The following is an 18,357-nucleotide window of genomic DNA, read 5'->3' on the forward strand; positions in this document are numbered from 1 at the left end:
CTAGAATTGTCCTTAAAATGTGTTTATTAAATACGCTAATAAATAAAAGGATGGAGATCTAGAAAAATAGCCAGAAGTTTTAGTGGATTTCTGACATTGTTATACATTTGCTTGAGTTTTACTAGATAAATATGATAAAATTCTTAAAATCTATCTATCTAATATCTGTGTGTGTGTGTCTGTCTATAGAGCTGCTTAATAGGTGCTATCTAGCCTCCTGCCAAAAGCTATCTGTCAAAGGATCTAAAGATATTACTAAGCTAGGGATCTCAAGAAGGGAAAATGTCTTGGATTATTTGATAAACACCATGTAATCACAAAGGTTCCTCTGAAATGAGTTTGGAGCAGTGTGTTTTGAAGATGGAATCAGGGACCATGGTTTCAGGAATACAGTAAGCACTGGAAGCTGATGTGAAAGACAATGTAACCAATCCTGGGGAAGACTTGGAAGCAGTGTGGCCCTGATGATCCTTTGATTTCTGCCTATTTAAACTTATTTGGGACTTCTGATATTCAGAGGTATAAAACCATCAGTGTTTGTTGGTTAGGATATTATATTTATAGCAATTTGTTAAAACAGCCATAAGAAAGCAATATATTCACTACTTAAAATTTCTACTTGTGAAACAATAGGATTCATAAATCCTCTTACTTCCTTTAACTTCTTGTTCTTTACCAAATGTGATGTGGTGTCGATAAATCACAGTCAATACATAGTTAATAAGTCATATAAAGACTTGAGTTCTATTAATTGCATCAAGTACTAACTCCAATATTCACTAGTTATCTGAATTTAGAGTGGACACATGCTCCTCTGTACTGGAGACTTTTTCATTTGTGAAGTAAATATAATAACAGTGCTTATCTAACTTAAAAAGTTAAAGGATGAATGACCCATAGAACCCATTCGTTAACTTCTTGCATTGACCTCCAATCTTCCCATAAACGTTTTCCAACAGTTTTTAACTGTTCACAGTATTAAGACTAAGGAAGAGCGTATTTACGAGAGGTTGAGACAATGTAGTCAGAGGAACCCAAGAGTTAAACCTTGAACCCAAGGAGGAAACAAGAATGAAGGTTTTGCCTGGGGCTGAGGCCAAACTTCTCAACCTCTGAATTTTCAGGGACCTTTGTTGCTTTCTCTTCTCAATTTATTCTGGGAATTCCACAGAGGCTGAGATCACGTCTTTTCATCTGGAACTTATGAAAACATCAAGCTGAAATGAGATACAAGTATTTCAGCCCCTGCAAGAGATTCTCATCACATTCAAATCTACTTTAAAAAAATGATTATATTTAGCTGATTATTCAGGCATTTTCCTCATTGGAGAAAACTGGAGACAATTTCTTCTTTTATTGTTTGATATTTATTCAGGAGGGGGAGTGGAGAGGGAAGCACAGCTTTTGTTTTAAGAGGGAACAGCAGTGTTTTATAGAGGAAGAAGGTCAAGGACGTTATAAAAAATATTGTTGCAGGGTTATCTAACTACTCATGATGATGACATTGGACAATGTTTTAGGTCTCTTCCTTCTGGATTTATCACTTAACTGTTTCAAAATAAGGGGGGAAAACATTTAAAGCAAATCTCCATGTACAGGATGCCCTTGATTCACTTGCTCTCTGACTATATACCATTTTAAAATCATTACTTTGGGATTCCTCTTGAATACAGTGATTTGTGTATTCACCTTGATGTGGATTTTATCTTCAGATAAAACCCAGGAAGTATAAAATGATGATGAGTAATATTTGTAACTATTTCTATAGAAAGCAAAGTATTCACCTTGGAAGACAGATTCTTTTGCAGGAATGTAGTTTCCAAGAAGATTCCTGAAGTAAAACTGAGTTCCTCTTTCCCCAGCCATCTAATTCTGAGCAATAACCCTGGGTGTAAAGTTTGTAAAGTTGCACAATTAACCATGCATTTCAGGTGCATTTTACATATGAGTTTATAGCTCCCTCATGGGTTAGATGATAACTCCATATTAGAGAAAAGCCAGTGCTAGAAAAGTAAACTGAGATTCTCAAATTCAAATAGCTGTTAGATGTTTCCAGAGAAACAGAGCCTATGGATGTATGTAATATGCATGTATGCATAAGATTCAAAATCTATATCTAATAAGGGATTTATTATGTGATACTGACTCACAGGATCATAGAAATGGAAGAGTCCCTTGATTTCCAGTTTACAAGCTGGAGACCCCAGAAAACCAATGAGTATACTTAGAATGCCTGATAGCTGAGCGCTAAGAGTTATAGATTCATGTCTAAGACCAAAGACCTGAGAACCAGAAACACTGAGTTAAGAAGATACATGTCTTAGTTCCAATAATCAGGTAGAGAGACTGGATGAATCCTCTGCCTTTCTGTTCTATTCAGGCCCTCTGAGGATTGCTTGGAGTCCACTTACATTGGGAAGGGTCATGTACTTTCTAATGCTAATGAGGGCTAATCACTTCCAGAAACATCCTCACAAACAAACCCTGGGCAGGTCTAGTGGGTGTGAAAGCTTCTAAGTGTCTCTGGATGAGCAAGTGATTCAATTTATTGTTTCACAGGGGTTACTGCCCCAAGAACTGCAGGATGTGGACGTAGGTTGGCTATTAGTAATCCCTTCATTTTGTGTTTTGGCCATTTTTACCCTTGTCCAATGTAAGGTCCATTCCTGGATGGCGAGCAGACCCTGCCCAGTATCTGTGTTACCTAGGCAACTGAGACACCTGGAAGAAGTCACATCTGCATCCTCTGAGGTCACATCTGAATCTGATGTGGCCATATCTTTCTCTCACCTGATCCCACCTCTTATCTGGTCCCACTTCCCTTTACCTGGACACACCTTTCCCTGCCCCAACCCTAGATAAGGCCTAACCCAGGGCCAGACGCTCTCTTTTGCCAGCCACGTGGAGTGCCAACCTGGCCTGGTCCCAGCAGGTCTACTGAATAAACCTACCCCTTACCTGAATACCATGTGCATGGTGCTGTTCTTACTCAGCTACCTCTTTTTAAAAAACCTAACATCCAACACGCATGAATTTGCTGCAGGCCGATCATGAGGTTCCAGACGTCCTAAGATTCACCTTTTAAAAATATGTATTTATTTTTATTATCATTAGGTAGTGTACAAAAGAGTTTCGATGCAACCTGTCGATTTGTGAATACAATGCATCTAGTTCCATGTCACCCCTATCCTCATTGTGCCCCATCTCTCTCATGACCCCACCTACCTCCTCTATTTACCGGGTTTCACTTTCACATATGTGCCTGAATATTATGACTCTGTTCACCCATTCTTCCTCTCTCCATTGGTCTGGCCCCTCCTTGAACTTCACTGCCCATTCCAAGTCTTGTTTCAGCTTCTTGGTATTCATTATGTTAAACTGTAAGTTGTTCAAAAGAGTTACATCATCGAAATCCTTCCCTGCAGAGATCGTACTTTAGTTGATATGTTTGTGTGTATATACACATGACCTTTGTATGGAGGAAGCAGCCTGCCTTTATCACTCTATAGATTTCCCCAAGAGCCAGCATGCTGCCCCCTCCAGTGGCTTTCCTGGGCTGTCTTGGTGGCTGCCATCCATCATGTGATTCCCATGGTAACATTCAGGGAGGGAGGAGAGGGACAGTGAGCTACTCAGAGTTTATTTTTAGATTTCTGGCCAGATGCTGTGACAAATCTGATGAGAGAAAGAGAATGAAGCAAATGCTGAAGAGGATTTTTATTCCCCCAAAACCATATCATTTAAAACTGGAAAAGATGTTGACAAATCACCCAATATACCTACCTTTAACTCTAGGAATATCTACTTCTGAACTATACCAAAAATTGTGTAAGATCTTTTTTGAAGAGACATTTAATTGAATGGCCTCTTCCAATACATACCTTTTTACCTGAAACTGGTCCCATAATCAATTTCAGATCTTAGAACAAGGGGATTGGCAGTGGACTTCTCAATCCCAGCAGACTATTTGTTCAGTTTATGTTGCTAGGTTTGTGCGTTGCACATCTTATGCAACTGTGTACTCTAGTGCTTCTGTCTTTCATCTCTTTTGCACTCCTTCTGGAGAGAGTGTAACCCCTGGCATCCTCCTTTAAAAGCCTTTAGGAATCTCTCATTGATCTTTTATTAATTGCTCTAGATCTTCAAAGGGGTTATGAAATAGAACAGGATGTCAATCCTGAATTCCCGTACTGAGTAGCTAAGTAGCATTTTATTTGTCCCTCTTTGAGTGTCAAGAAATATTCGTTGAAGAGTTTCAAGCATGCCATCTTCCTCCCATCTCAAGATAGTTACGTTGCATGTAGTATTTTTCTTTATGTTCTTGAGCTAAGGTAATTAATGTCTGTTACCTCCTCATTCTTCCTATCTCAACACAAATGCCAAAAAATTCCTCCTTAGCTCTAAGAACAGGAGACACTTTACAAAATGGATTCTAACAATTTGTGCATTTGCTTCATTATACCTAAGAGTTCATAATTTTATATTTTATATAATTTATAGTCTTTTAATACTTTAAAGCATAAGCTCAATGCCAGTAAACAATTGTATCAATTGTCCATTATTATAAACCTATTATCTACTACTGTATTTGGCAAATAAATTATTTTAGACAGACTTGCTACCACTTGAGTCATACCTCAGCCCACAGGTAAATTATTCTAAGGGGTGAATGAATAGCTAGCAGTTATCTTAAAGAGACATAAACCCAATTTCCTTGCCATGTTAACTGGTATTCTAGCAGAGTTTCACAAAATATCATGTATACCAAGCCCAACATCCTTTCATGATAAAAAAAAAAACCCACCCAAACAGGTAAAACATTTCCCCATCACAATAAAAGCACTCATAAAAAACCCACAGCTAATCATAACCAAAGGGAAAACCCAGAGATGATATTGTGACATGCTTCATCCTTGATCCTAAGCACAAAACTGAGCATGCTCACTGGAGCAGTAGGGAACAATAGGGATGAAACGCACCCAACCTACAAAGCAAAAGTTAAAATTCTTCCAGAATGATCATAAAAAGAACGTTGCTCTTCTTCCAAAAGCTACCACATCTTTGGTGAGTTCCTTGCTGCCTTCGTCATGATTAGGAGTGTGAGGAGAGAGTCTTGGGCTTATCCTAGAGTGCTTCTTGATCTAAAGCACGACAATGACCTATCTTTTGTCATTAATTACTCTGATTTCTACTACCTTCAGCTTGGCTCTTTACATGTAAATATTCTGCTATGGAAAGGGTAGTATTTTCCTCTATTCAACTTAGATAATCCTGTCTTTGCAGGCCTCCACTAGTTGTTTTTGTAGCAGTCTCTCCTACTTAATTCTCATCAGCAGATTTGCTAGGTAGGTAGTATTATTCCATTACAGATGAGAATGCTAACATGTAAGAATAGCTCATTTGTTTTCCAAAGACTCAAAGATGACCAAGAACAGGGTCTGGTATTCAAATGCATGTATTCTTCCTACCTTTGTGTTAACAGGTTAGCGCTTGATGTTGTGTGTGTTATAGTGTGGGTCTGAAATAGAACCTAATGGCCCATGCTTGCTTCCTAGCATGGTATTATTGGGAAGTGGTGATACCTTTAAAAGCTGTGGCTATGGGAAGGTCTGTAGGTCACTGAGGCATGCGCTCTAAGGGGATTCCAGGACTCTGATCCCTTGCTCTTCCTCCCCTTTGCTTCTTGGACATGAAGTGAGTGTTTTTGCTCCTCCACAAAGATCTCATCATGATGTGCTGTATCCCCACAAGGCTAAAGCAACAGGGCACAAAATCATGGACTGAAACTTCTAAACTTGTGAACTCCAGCAACCTTTTTTCTCTTTAAGTGTATTTTCTCAGGTAATGTTAGAGTGAGAGAAAGCTGACCTATTTCATGCTCCACCCTCAGATATATTAGTCTGTATGGTCTTTAAAAGAATTTCAAATTAGATGCAAACAAATGCAAATCAGGCATTTTCAGATTCTCAGCTTCTGTATAAGGCAATCATGTCCAACAAGAGTAGGTTTTGTTGGACAGTCACATGTTTGCAAACCAGCAACTGCCTGAAGTAGTGTAACATCTTTCCCTTTTAGATGCCACTCTCCCTGTCAAATCGTCTATTACTCTTGACATGTCCTCACATTCCTGATAACTCCTTGGCCCCTCCAGGCCTCTGGGTTTTCAACTTAACTCACTTCTATGCTATGTTGAGGGCAGAAGAAAATGGTAATGCATATAACACAATGGGTTTCAGTATTTAGTTTCCTGGAATGGTCTCGAAGTTTGGACTTCACAGGGTTTATGCAATTATGTTGTGATTTTTTTTTTAAAAAAAGGTAGCTTTCCATAACAGGGAAAAAATACCCCAGAGACTCAACACCAAAGGAATAAATATTCATTTGGGCTCTGGTTTCAGAAGTTTCAGTCCATGGTCACTGGGCCCTGTCCCTCTGGGCCAGTGACAACATCGTGTGTTATTGAGGTGAATGTGTGGTAAAGGAAACTGCTCATCTTATGGCAGCCAGGAAGCAGAAGGAAGAGAAAGGAAGAGGCAAAAGAAACAATATCTTCTTTAAGGGCACATCCTGAAAGACCTCCCTTCCTCACACTAGGTACCACTTCCTAAAGGTTCTACCCTCTCCCAAGAACACTACAGGTTATCAGACAAATCTTCAGCACGTGTCTTTTGTGACACATTTGAAAACCAAATGATCATACCCTCGAGACTCATAGAGCTCTTGTTCTCATAACATACAGTGACATTCTGTTCAGCTTTTTCAAGTCAGCCTGGGGAAAACAAGATGAAAATGAGCTTTCCTATTGATGTGAGAACCTACTTTCTATGGATCTTTGTACACACGAGCCATGCTCAAGTCAGACTTTCAAGGCAAGCAGGAAATGATGTCAGATGTATGGCAGGGAAAATGGTTTTCATCTTGGCCAGTCTTTACCTTGGTTTTGAATGTGGCTTTCCTCTATTGTAGTGTGTCTGATTCCTTGTTGTGTTTTAATGTCTGTCTTTGACTCCTGCCTACTCTGTTGCTTTCTATGAATCACATTCTGGACTGGATCCCATTCTGGGCTGTCAGTCCTTTTCTCCTTGTGGTATACCTTCTAATTGCATGTCCGAACACTGTAACACAGTAGAGAACATGTGTGTATATGGTACTACTTCAACTCAAAGCAAACCTATGATACAGGGCTGTGGTTCCCAGGAAATTATAGCTCAGAAGACTATAAATTTTGGCAAATGGATGTATAACGGAATTTCCAATTGGTTAAATGCTAAGTTTGAGAATTATGTGGTAGTGCTCTATTATCAAATATTCAATTTAAGGGACAGGGATAGCAATCAATTAATGTCTACAAATGCAAAAAAATCAGCTATCCATTATTTTATTACATGCCATCCTTGGTGTAATATCATCAATTTAAAAATTATTTGATATATGGAAAGAAAGGAGAAAAGTAAAATCACTTAATTTAAATTATATTGATAGTTATTGCTACCTATATTAGGGGTGCTCCAACTTAAAAAGACATGTCTTTTTTTTTTCCAGTTGTGAGAATTGAACTAGGGGCCTGAGTGTAGTCCTGAGCCTCTCTGTACTCAAGGCTAGCACTCTGCCACTTGAGCCACAATGCCACTTCTGGTTTTTGAGTGGTTAATTGGAGATAAGAGTGTTATGGGGACTTTTCTGCCTGGGCTGGCCTCTAACCAGGAACCTCAGATCTCAGCCTCCTGAGATTAGGATTAGGATTACAGGTATGCACCACTGGCACCTGAGGAGACATGTCTTTAAATGGACAAGAAGGGATAATTTATTGCATGCCTTAATGTACAAAGATACCTAATGAAATTTGTTAATAAGAATCTTGTCTTAAAACAGTAAGGAGTAAGAGTAAGAGCAAATGTATTCACATTGCAATGTTTTCCCTTCAGCAACCATCAACTGACCTTGAATTTGACCGTGTGGTGATTTATACCACTTGCCTTCGGGTGGTAAGGACAACCTTTGAAAGATGTGAACTGGTTAGAAAGATTTTCCAAAACCATCGAGTGAAATTTGAAGAGAAAAACATAGCTCTGAATGGCGAGTATGGAAAAGAGTTAGATGAACGATGCCGGCGAGTCTCGGAAGCGCCCTCTCTCCCTGTGGTGTTTATTGATGGCCATTATCTAGGGGTAAGTATGTTGCTAAGGAAAACCTTCTTTTTCCCCAATTAGTGTCAGGAACCTATAAACCTGGCGTAGGATGTAGCGCAGTGGCAGAGCACATGCCTAGAATATACAAGTGCCCTCCCCCACCATACACACACAAAAGGGGCAAAAAGAAATCATAAGTTTATGAAGCAAGAAGACTTGCAATGTAACTGAGACACTTGCTATCCTTTAGAGCTCAGAGTCAAAGCAACTGAAGCATTGATTTTCATCCCAAACAATGCACTGTTACGGTCTTCATCCCTGCAAAAATACAGCGAGATAAAATAGTCATGAAATTGCCTTTTATCAAGAGAAATCCATTTGGAAATTGTTCTGTCCTCTTGAGTTCTGCACTGTGAAGACTGATATGTAGAACTGTTTTTCTGGTGCAAACAAGAAAAAAAAAGACACACATTTGTGATATTTCTCAATACCCTCACTCTTAAACACTCTTTTTTCCTAAGGTACCCTGAAAGGAAGTCAATAGGAAATGGAGCCTGGAGCCAGTATTTTATCTACTGATTAAATTACTCTTTGTTTATGTCAGACATAAATCCAGATTTACAATAAGCACCTAAAGCAGCAACAAAACATGCCTACTTTGCTTCTCTTAGAATAATGCTGTTAGCAAAATTGACCCCATTGATCTATGGGCATATTTTGGTAAGAAGCTTAAGAGAGGGCTATGGAAAAGGTGAGAAGAAAAGGCACCAGTCTGCCTGCCTAAGCAGGCACTAATTACAACAGAAAGAGAAAGAGACTGCTAAACTGCAAGAGGCCACTTCATTTCCATATTTATTTATTTATTTTTATATTTGCTCTTACCTTTAGTTTGGGGAGTAAATTAGAAAATCCAGATTGGAAGAGGCTCTTATTTGTTTTGTAGTAGGAAGACCCCTACTCAGGCAAGCATATCCACCTAGTCGTCCGGAGTGACAGAGCCCACTGCGACAAAGTTGTTAATAAAGAAGTAACTTTATTGAGAAGGTTCCTGTACTGACTGGCCAGGGCTGCAGCACAGGCTCGGGAGCTGATACTGTGACCCCGAGAGGTCCCCATTCTTTGGGGGTTTTTTGTTTTTTGTTTTTTTTGGTCTGGTCATGGGGCCTGAACTCTGGGCCTGGGCACTGTCCCTCAGCTCTTCAGCTCAAGGCTAGTGCTCTACCACTTGAGCCACAGTGCCACTTCCAGCTTTTTTTTTCTTTCTGCTTATGTGGTGCTGAGGAATCGAACCCAGGGCCTCATGCATGCAAGGCAAGCGCTCTACCACTGAGCCACCTTCCCAGCCCCATTCTTTGGTTTTTAAAGGCAAAATCCATGAGGCCAAGCCTGGTCACGTGCAGGTGACCAATGGGATCGTAACACACACAAAGGATTTCTAAGGTCATACCAGACCACACACAGGTGGCTAATAGGCTGAGTTTATGGTAAGAATGTGCGAAAGGCAGGGTTTACCATACGCACGTGGTGTTGACAGTTGGAGCCAGATTACAACCTATCTGTTTTATGGGTTAGTCCTTAACTGAACAATCAAGGTGGGTTCGGTTGTTAAAGGGAGGGGAACCTAGAGGCATTCTTTCCATTCCAAGAAGTGGGAAGGTTGGAGCCAAGGTCTAGTTAACCTTGTTTAAAGGTTTTTTTTTTTTCTAAAATCCCTAAAGGCAAAGCCTGGAAAGAAGCTGTACCAGCTCAAGTCTCCTCTCAGGGCCTACTTCAGTTTCAGGAAATCTGTGTTCTAGTGTGCTGTCTACAATCACTGCTGTTGGGGTTGTAAGGTGAATCATCCCAGAAGCCACTTTTAGGTAGATTGAATATGGGAGTCTTTATTTCACAGTTAGCAGGCTGCAGGCAGCCCGTTGTTACAAAGGCCTGCAGCCCCCAAATACACATAACACAGCTAGGAAACAGGCTAGAGAGGAAAGAAAGAACAAAAACAATACCAACAATTCAATTCAGCTCCAATGGAGAGCTGAATTGGGACTCCATGATGAGTGGAGAGGAGCCAGGAGCCAGGACACAGGAGATCGCATAGATACACGTTGCATGGCGTCCTGGAACCAAGGTTGTTCCATGTCTAAAAAGGATCTGCGCAGGGGCCAGGGTCCCAGGACACTCCCAGTAAGCAACCTATCAGCCAAGTGCCCGCCCCTGTCTCCAGGGGTCCAGGAATGCTTATCACCTGAGGGGGATAGGGGAGGGGGCTCATCACCTTCCCCCACCATGAAGACAAGAGATGCCAGACCCTAAATGGACATACTCAGGTACTAGCAGAGCTTTTCCATCTAGGGAAGATAGGCCTTAACCTTCCATATAGGGTATGCTTAGGGGCTACTCAGAGGCTGATGAGTCAAGTCATTTAGGGAGCAAAACAATGCAGAATTAGAGCATTCAGCTCTCCTATGGCATCTGCATTTCTCTAAAGCCGAGCCCTCCTTGCTGGCCCTATGGAGCCAGGCACCTGCATTTCAAAGGATGGCCGGCCTCGCGTCCAGACCTTGGCGCTGGGTGAAGAGCCCCCATTTTTTTACCTAAGCCCTGGGGTGGCTGCAAGAAATTGTTTAGGCTCAGCCACCTCACTTCATTAGAGGCAGCCAGTCAACCAACAGAAAGATAAAAGCCAAGAAGACATGCTGCCACGGACAGGGACAGAAAGAATGCTGTGTGACCTTGCTTTTAGGCACAGCTTGGTTACAGACTACATTTTCAAGCAATGGAATTTTGATTTGAAGTATTGATCTTCTTTCTAGTATGTTTTAATGTATGCTCCTAGGTTCTAGAAAACTACAACATTGGCAACAATTAGAGCAATACAAGTAGTAATAACATTATACTGCATTCTTTGCTTTATGCGTGCTACCCCATCAGTTCGAAATCAGTTCTCCTCTGGCATACTGATGAAGAGGCGAACTCTGAACTTCCCTGCTTCAGATTCCCACTCTGATCATTATCACAGAGCAGCCTTGCTTTTCTCATTTGTAAAATCAGAATGCCACTAGAGCTTAGTTCTATTGGGTTCTCAAGAAAACCTAACAACTCTTCCTGTTTTTTTTATTATTATTATTTTGTCAGTCCTGGGTCTTGAACTCAGGGCCTGGGCACTGTCCCTGAGTTTCTTTTGCTCAAGGCTGGCACTCTACCATTTGAGCTGCAGCTCAAGTTTTTTTTGTTTATCTGGTACTGAGGAGTGGAACCTAGGGCTTCATGCATTCTAGGCAAATACTCTATCACTAAGCCACATTCACAACCCCTAACTATTCCTGTTTTGCAAAAGTAAATATCCATTCTTTTGCACCAAGTAAAGTAGCTGGCTATCTGGCAGGGTCAGGACTCAGGTTTGTCTGATATTCCAAACCCTTGCTTCTTGGTATTTCACAGTGAGGAAAGGGGTTGTTAGAGTATTTTAGACTTTGCCAGAAAACCACACAGACATCCAGGTACAGAAAATAAAGAAAAGTTGATTGAGGGAGTGGGGGGGGGGAGGGAGGAGGTCTGGCAAGATCCCTTCTCACAAGGGAGAAATGAGAAGATGCTATTGTCTGAGGTGACCTATATAACCTAGGTGGTTTAGGCAGGGCTAGGAGGCAGAGACCCTGGTATAGACATGAGGACCAGGGGCTTCATCATTTAGGATTAGGATTTATGGCTGCTGTCCAAATAGTAGATAAGGGGCCTTGTAGCTGCCCAGACCTGAAGGTCACTCCAAGGGGCTCTTGTTGCCTTATTTGGTGGTAGCTGCCCCAGAGAAGTGCCATCCCAAGGTAAAGGGGTTTGGAGGATGATTATTATACTGCCTTTACTAATGGACCTAGTGTTGCCTAGGAAGGGAGCATGTTAAGCTGCGGAAAAGGGAAGGAGTGGACTAAGCTATGGGAAGGGAGCTCATTGGGCTAACAGGGGTCTTGGATGTTTGTTGATACAATGTTACCATCTAGAAAATGACATGGCACAAATGAAGTGCTCAAATTTATATCCAGTATGTAATAGTGCTCCCTCACGTTCCTTCTTTCTCTGATCTTCTTCTACAAAGAAAAGATAGGATAAACTCAATCATACCAGGGAGATCATAACTTCACAATAGGATGGACATTTGACTTTTAGCTTGGGAAGTTGTCTGACAATGTAAACTATTGCATAATTTCATTTTCACGGGACTGCACAATTACTACTGTAGGTATGCACAGATCTACAGCTGGCCCCACCCTGAGCCACTGCTCCTGGTCACTGTAAGGTCTACACAGGAACACTTCCCTACCCTTTGGCTAAGTTTCTGCCCAGTATCTGTTATCTGGGTAACTGGCAGACCTGGAAGCAGTCACCTTCCCCTCCTGCTAGGTCACATCCTGGGCCACCTCAGGTCACAGGCCTCCCATCTGACCTTAGGAGGATCCCAGATCCTGAGGTCACATCAGGATCCAGTGTGGGTACACCTTCCCCCATCTGGCCACACCTCTTCCTGTCCCTGGCCTACATAAGTCCTGGCCCAGGGGTGCATCACCCCTTTCCTTTTTCAGCCATCCTTCTCCACCATACATGGTGGGGGCAGAAGTTCGGTAAATAAACTTCTTCTCCCGCCTGAATAGCCTGTGGTGTCCTCTTCATCGGCTACCTAATGAAACCTACCTATTTAATATACCTTACAGTCACTTCTGTTCCCATCCATAAATTGCATGACTTCGGAGACAATGCAAGATTCTAATCTCTGCTCTGTGTCATTCAGAGGGACAGAAGAAGACAAAGAGGTCAGGATTGCACTTCTTTCTCAATCAGTTTTTCTCCATGATGACTTTATATAGCACAGCTCAGGAGAGGAAGTTTTATACCAGTATGCCCATCCCGCTTCTGTGGGCTCAAGTGAATATTCTCTCCATACTTGTAGAGAATCCAAAAAGACTTCTCTTTTTTTCTTACAAAGGGAGAATTACTTCCAAAACTGTCATCCAAAGTGGCAAAGAACCCAGAACTTATATAACAAGCTCCCCATCTGAATACAATAGGCCTTCTGTGAAGTTCTGAAGCCTGATTGTCAGTGGAATAGATTGCGGGCACCCCACAGCCTTCCTCTTCATGATTCATGAATCTGAAATGGAAGGATGCCCTCTGCTGGGTTTTGGCATGTGGTGAAACATTACTTTTAGGGAGGAAAATTAAGCGGATATTGGTCGTTTCCCCAAACATCTGTGGGTGGCTTGTTGTTGTTGTTTTGCTTACAACAGGTACATGAAATCGTTCCATTTAGTTTAAAGAACAATAAAGATGGGAGAAAAATAAAGATGTGTGAATTGTCAGTACAGTAAAAACACTAAGGAAAGAGGGAGGAAGAGGAATAGGCAGAGAATGAGGTGGATGGACAGAGTCAGAGAGGTATCAGGAGGCAGATATGGGAGGCAGAGAGATGGGAGAGCAGGAGAGTATTATTCAGCTCTGTGATAGTCTGCCATCATCACCACTTAACCCAGGAGGGTAGTGCTGCCGGAACAGAATCAGTTCCCCCCTTCCAGTGGGAGATAATGAGTTTACTGAGCAAGAACAGAAGAATTGAGGAGGATACTATATTCCTTTATCTGACTCCCTCCCTTAGCCACACTGAAATCTGAAAATGGAAGCAAGAGGAAGTCAAGAGGAAGAAATTTCTTTAGTACTGCCCTGGAAGACTCCATTGAAAGGAGGGGAGCAAATTCATCTTGGAATTGGCACAGGACAATTGCTCTGTTGCTTTGGCATCAGAAAAATCTCCTCACACCAAAAGGATATGTTCCAATGGTTTAGCTACAAATTATCTTACGAATTCCTGAAGGAAATAGGTTGAAAATATTGATTTTTTTTTCTGGATCGACCATAAAATTCCACAATGGAAATCCATAAATCTCACATGGAAATGGAACTATAAAACATAGAATGAGGGCTGGCAGAGAGGCTCTAGTGATAGAGCTGCAGCTCAGCCAGTTTGAGGCTCATAGGTCAACCCCTCCCTCTGCCAAAACACACAAGTAAATAAATCATAAAATAAGTGGGCTTTTGCTTAACAGAGAGAGGAATAGATCTCTAGCAAAATCTATTGAACTAGCTATACTGTGGTATCATTGCTTGATATACTTAAAATCTCTCTTATTCTATTTAAGAATGAAGATGTATGAGACATGATGCTATATATTTGCAATTCTATCTATGCAGGAGGCACACATAGATGGATCATGGCCCAAATCAGGTCCTCACAAAAATTGAAGACCCTGGGCTGGGAAGGTGGCTCAGTGGTAGAGTGCTTGCCTTGCATGCATGAGGCCCTGGGTTCGATTCCTCAGCACCACATAAGCAAAAAGAAAAAAGCCGGAAGTAGTGCTGTGGCTCTAGTGGTAGAGCGCTAGCCTTGAGCTGAAGAGCTGAGGGACAGCGCCCAGGCCCAGAGTTCAGGCCCCACGACAGGACCCCCCCGCCAAAAAAAAAAAATTCAAGACCATATAGGAAACATAAAGAAAGTAGAAAGGGTTTGGAGTGTACATGCAATAGGAGGGCAGCAATCTAGCAAGAGGGAGGTCCTGAGTTCAAATCAGTGCCAAAAAGCCCCCCCCAAACAAAGCAATTATTATTGAGAATAGCTAGTTTACAGTTAGACATACAGACATATTTCCAAGGACTACTCATAAAACATAGCAGAAATAGGCCCCCCAAGGAAGCTTCTGCTTCAATAAAAAAGCAATCCACTGCAGATATTCACTGCCTTTGTTGCATTTGCATCAGCAAAGAGGACCATTTATTCACTGCCTTCCTTTAATTTAACTCTATCTTAAAGTATAGTTTCCAGGGCAGGCATTTAATTCATGCTTCCTAAGGAAGTAACAAACTTAACAGTGAAGGTGTTTGGGAAGTAATCTTCATTTTCTTGCTCTCATACACAGTAAGACATTCTAGAAGAAAACTGGATTGTTTTCTAAGTGAGCCAAATCACAAATCTACCAGATGTGCTATTTTCATTTACTGTTTCTTCCTTTCATTTACCATTTCTTCCTTGTGCCGGCACATGCCTGCAGTGCCAGCAGTCAGGAGGCTGAAGCAGGAAGGTTACTTGAGCCCAAGAGTTCAAGACCAGCTTAGGCAATATAGCTAGAGTATGCCCCAAATAAAATAAAATATAGTAAAATGAAAGTATGTAATTTAATGATGTTTTTATTTCTTTGGTATGTCAGTTATGACCCTTGAACTCAGCACCTGGCATAGTTCCTGAGCTTTATTTGCTGTACTACTTTGAGCTGTAACTCCTCTTCCAATTCAATTAATTTTGACAAATATCTACACTCATGAATATTCCAGTTCAGTCAATATAGCCATGTATCACATACTGATGTTCTGGTCAGTGAGGATAGCAATTACTACAGTGGTCCTATAAGATTATTATAAGACTGAAAATTTTCTATTGCAACATTATAGCATCAGTCCAATGAGCTACTGTGAGCAAAGTACTGCCCTGTGAAAAATATAGCAGATAAGATTATGCATAATACAATAGCTGATGATAAATACCTACATTGCCTGTTTTGATATTTACTATAAATACTTTTTATCATTGTTTTAGAATTTACACCTCTTACTTACCTATTAAAAAAAAAGTGTCAGCTGGGCACTGGTGGCTCATGCCTGCAATCCTAGCTACTTAGAAGGCTGAGATCTGAGCATGATTCAAAGCCAACCCTGAACAGGAAAGTCTGTGAGACTCTTATCTCCAAATAACCACTCAAAAACAGGAAGTAGTGCTGGGGTTCAAAGTAATAGAGTGCTAGTCTTGAACAAAAAGAGCTCAGGGACAGTGCCCAGGCCCTGAGTTCAAACCCCATGACCACCAACAAAAAAAGTGTCAACTGTAAAACAACTTAAGCATGTTCTTCAGCAGGAGTTCCATCATTACCATAAGTGATGAAGGCTCCTGGAGTCATTGCTCCTGAGTGAATTTCTGGTGGGACAAGATGTGGGGGTGGAAGACACTGATCTTAATGACCCTGTAGAGATCTAGGCTAATGTGTTTGTGTCTCCATTTTAACCAAAAGGGTTAAAAAGTTTAAAGCAAAGATAAATTGCAAAGAAACATAGAATAAGCATATAAAACAGAAAATGCTTTTGTTCAGCTATACAATGTGGGGTGTGTGTGTGTGTGTGTGTGTGTGTGTGAGTCGTGATGCCTGAACTCTGGTCCTGGACATTGTCCCTCAGCTCTTCAGCTCAAGGCTACAGTGAGCCACAGTGCCACTTCTGGCTTTTTCTGCTTCTGTGGTACTGAGGAATCGAACTTAGGGGTTCATACATGCAAGGCAAGCACTCTACCATTGAGCCACCTTCCCAGCCCCCAATGCATTATGTTTTACTGTTGTTATTACAAAAGAGTCAAAGAGGTTTAAGTAGATTAAAAGGCTTACAAAGGAAGGATGTTGCAGTGAGTTAAGGTTAACTTATGGCTGAATAAATAGTTCCTATTTGTTTGTTTATTAATCTGTGAGTGTTTTGTAAGTTTGCAGTCACATCCAATGATGTTCCTGACCTTTTCATGCTCTAACTCTGCACTCACTAGCTGACACACTCAGAACAACTTCTAGTCTTGTATGCTCCAGACATTGTAAATGTTTGATTGTTGGGTGGTTTGTCTTTGAAAATACAGTGGATGTAAATGAGTGTGCCAAATCCTTTGCAATTCTAGTCATACACAATCATCTTGTTTCTTTAGCAGTACTGTAGCGTCCTGTGCAGATTCTGTATACAGCTAGACCACTCACCAAATCTTTACCTTCCTTTTGACTTCACAGATTTGTTCCACTGTCACCTTTTCCCTCAAGCATAACTCTCTTGGAAAAAAAAATGAAGAAGTGCTGTAAATATAATTCGTCACATATTGTTGGCCTGCAGTTAATATGATGACTTGAAAAAGTCATTCAACAGTAAACCCTTGGAAATCTGTTTATGCACAGTTCAATGTTCACTGCTAAAACAGCATCGGTTGAGAGAGAACATTTAAGGCAGGGATACATAAGCAATCCCTCAATTATAGACTAAGGGTCAACTTTATCTCCATAGTTTCATTAGTTCACATAGTGTTTATCATCTCACAAATTTAAATTTGTTGTCATTTTAGTCTGACACTTGGCCAGTCTTAGTTTTGCCTGCTATAATTTTCTGTATAGCTCAATAATCGTCATATGTCTGATAGGTCCATTATTTTTATGATTAGTAATAGTAGTAGTAGTAGTAGTAGTAGTGGTACAGGGGTTTCAACTCAGGGCCTCTCTCCTGATAGGCTAGTATGAAACACTTGAGTTGAGCCACAATTCCAGCCTTGTTTTTGCTGGTGATCTAATTAGTTAATTAATTAATTAGTTAATTAATTCATAATATAGTTATAGGGTCTTGTTTTCTACTTGGGCCTATTCCTGGGTTGCCATCCACCTAATGTTGAGCTTCCTGTTGTAGAGAGGATCAAAGGTGTGCGCCACCAATCTAGCCTCTCTCCACAGACATGAGCGTGTCACAGACTTTTCTGCCTGGTCACCATGATCACATAGCTTGGGGTAACAAGTGTGTGCCACTACATTCAGCTATGGGTTGAGAAGAGGGTGATGATTTTTTTCTGCTTGAACTGGCTTAGAACTGTGATCCTCTTGTTTTCAGACTTCCAAGTAGCTAGGATTATAGGTGTGAGCCTCTAGCACCTGGCTGGCAGGTCCATTATTTAGTTATTTGCACAACATGTGACAATCTGAGTTTTTACCCTGGCTCATGATATAAGCATAAAGAGTTGTGTATACTTTCAACTTGGTCTCAAGTTAAATGAGGACATTTATCATACCATCTAATTAAGACAGGAAAGAGATAACTTATTTATATTTTAATTTAAGTAATATAAGTCATTAACCATTTTCAGCCTGATTGAAGGGAAATTTTATTTGTGCATAATTTATATTTTCTTATTTAGATTTAAAGGTCTTTTCTTTTATTTATTTATTTTTTTTTAATTTTTTATTGTAAAGATACTATACAGAGGGTTACAGTTACATGAGTGAGGTAATGAATACACTTCCTCTTGAACATTGTTAGCCCCTCCATTGTTTTCCCCCACCATCCCCTCCCTCCCTCCCTTCCCCGAAGTTCTTTTTTTTCTTGATTGTGATTAAGTGATTACATAATTTCTAAGTCA

The 18,357-nt window shown here is 40.8% G+C and overlaps 1 protein-coding gene across 1 annotated transcript in view; it reads left to right on the top strand.

The window, feature by feature from the left end:
• Positions 1-18,357, top strand: part of Grxcr1 (glutaredoxin, cysteine rich 1) — an 89,386-nt gene that overhangs the window by 41,860 nt on the left and 29,169 nt on the right. Inside the window, exon 2 of the mRNA XM_013008995.1 lies at positions 7,926-8,168. Coding sequence (XP_012864449.1) covers positions 7,926-8,168 — 243 coding nt within the window. The remainder of the gene's footprint in view (positions 1-7,925; positions 8,169-18,357) is intronic.

The sequence above is a fragment of the Dipodomys ordii genome, unplaced genomic scaffold, assembly GCF_000151885.1.
Source record: "Dipodomys ordii isolate 6190 unplaced genomic scaffold, Dord_2.0 Scaffold8, whole genome shotgun sequence".
Taxonomy (NCBI): domain Eukaryota; kingdom Metazoa; phylum Chordata; class Mammalia; order Rodentia; family Heteromyidae; genus Dipodomys; species Dipodomys ordii.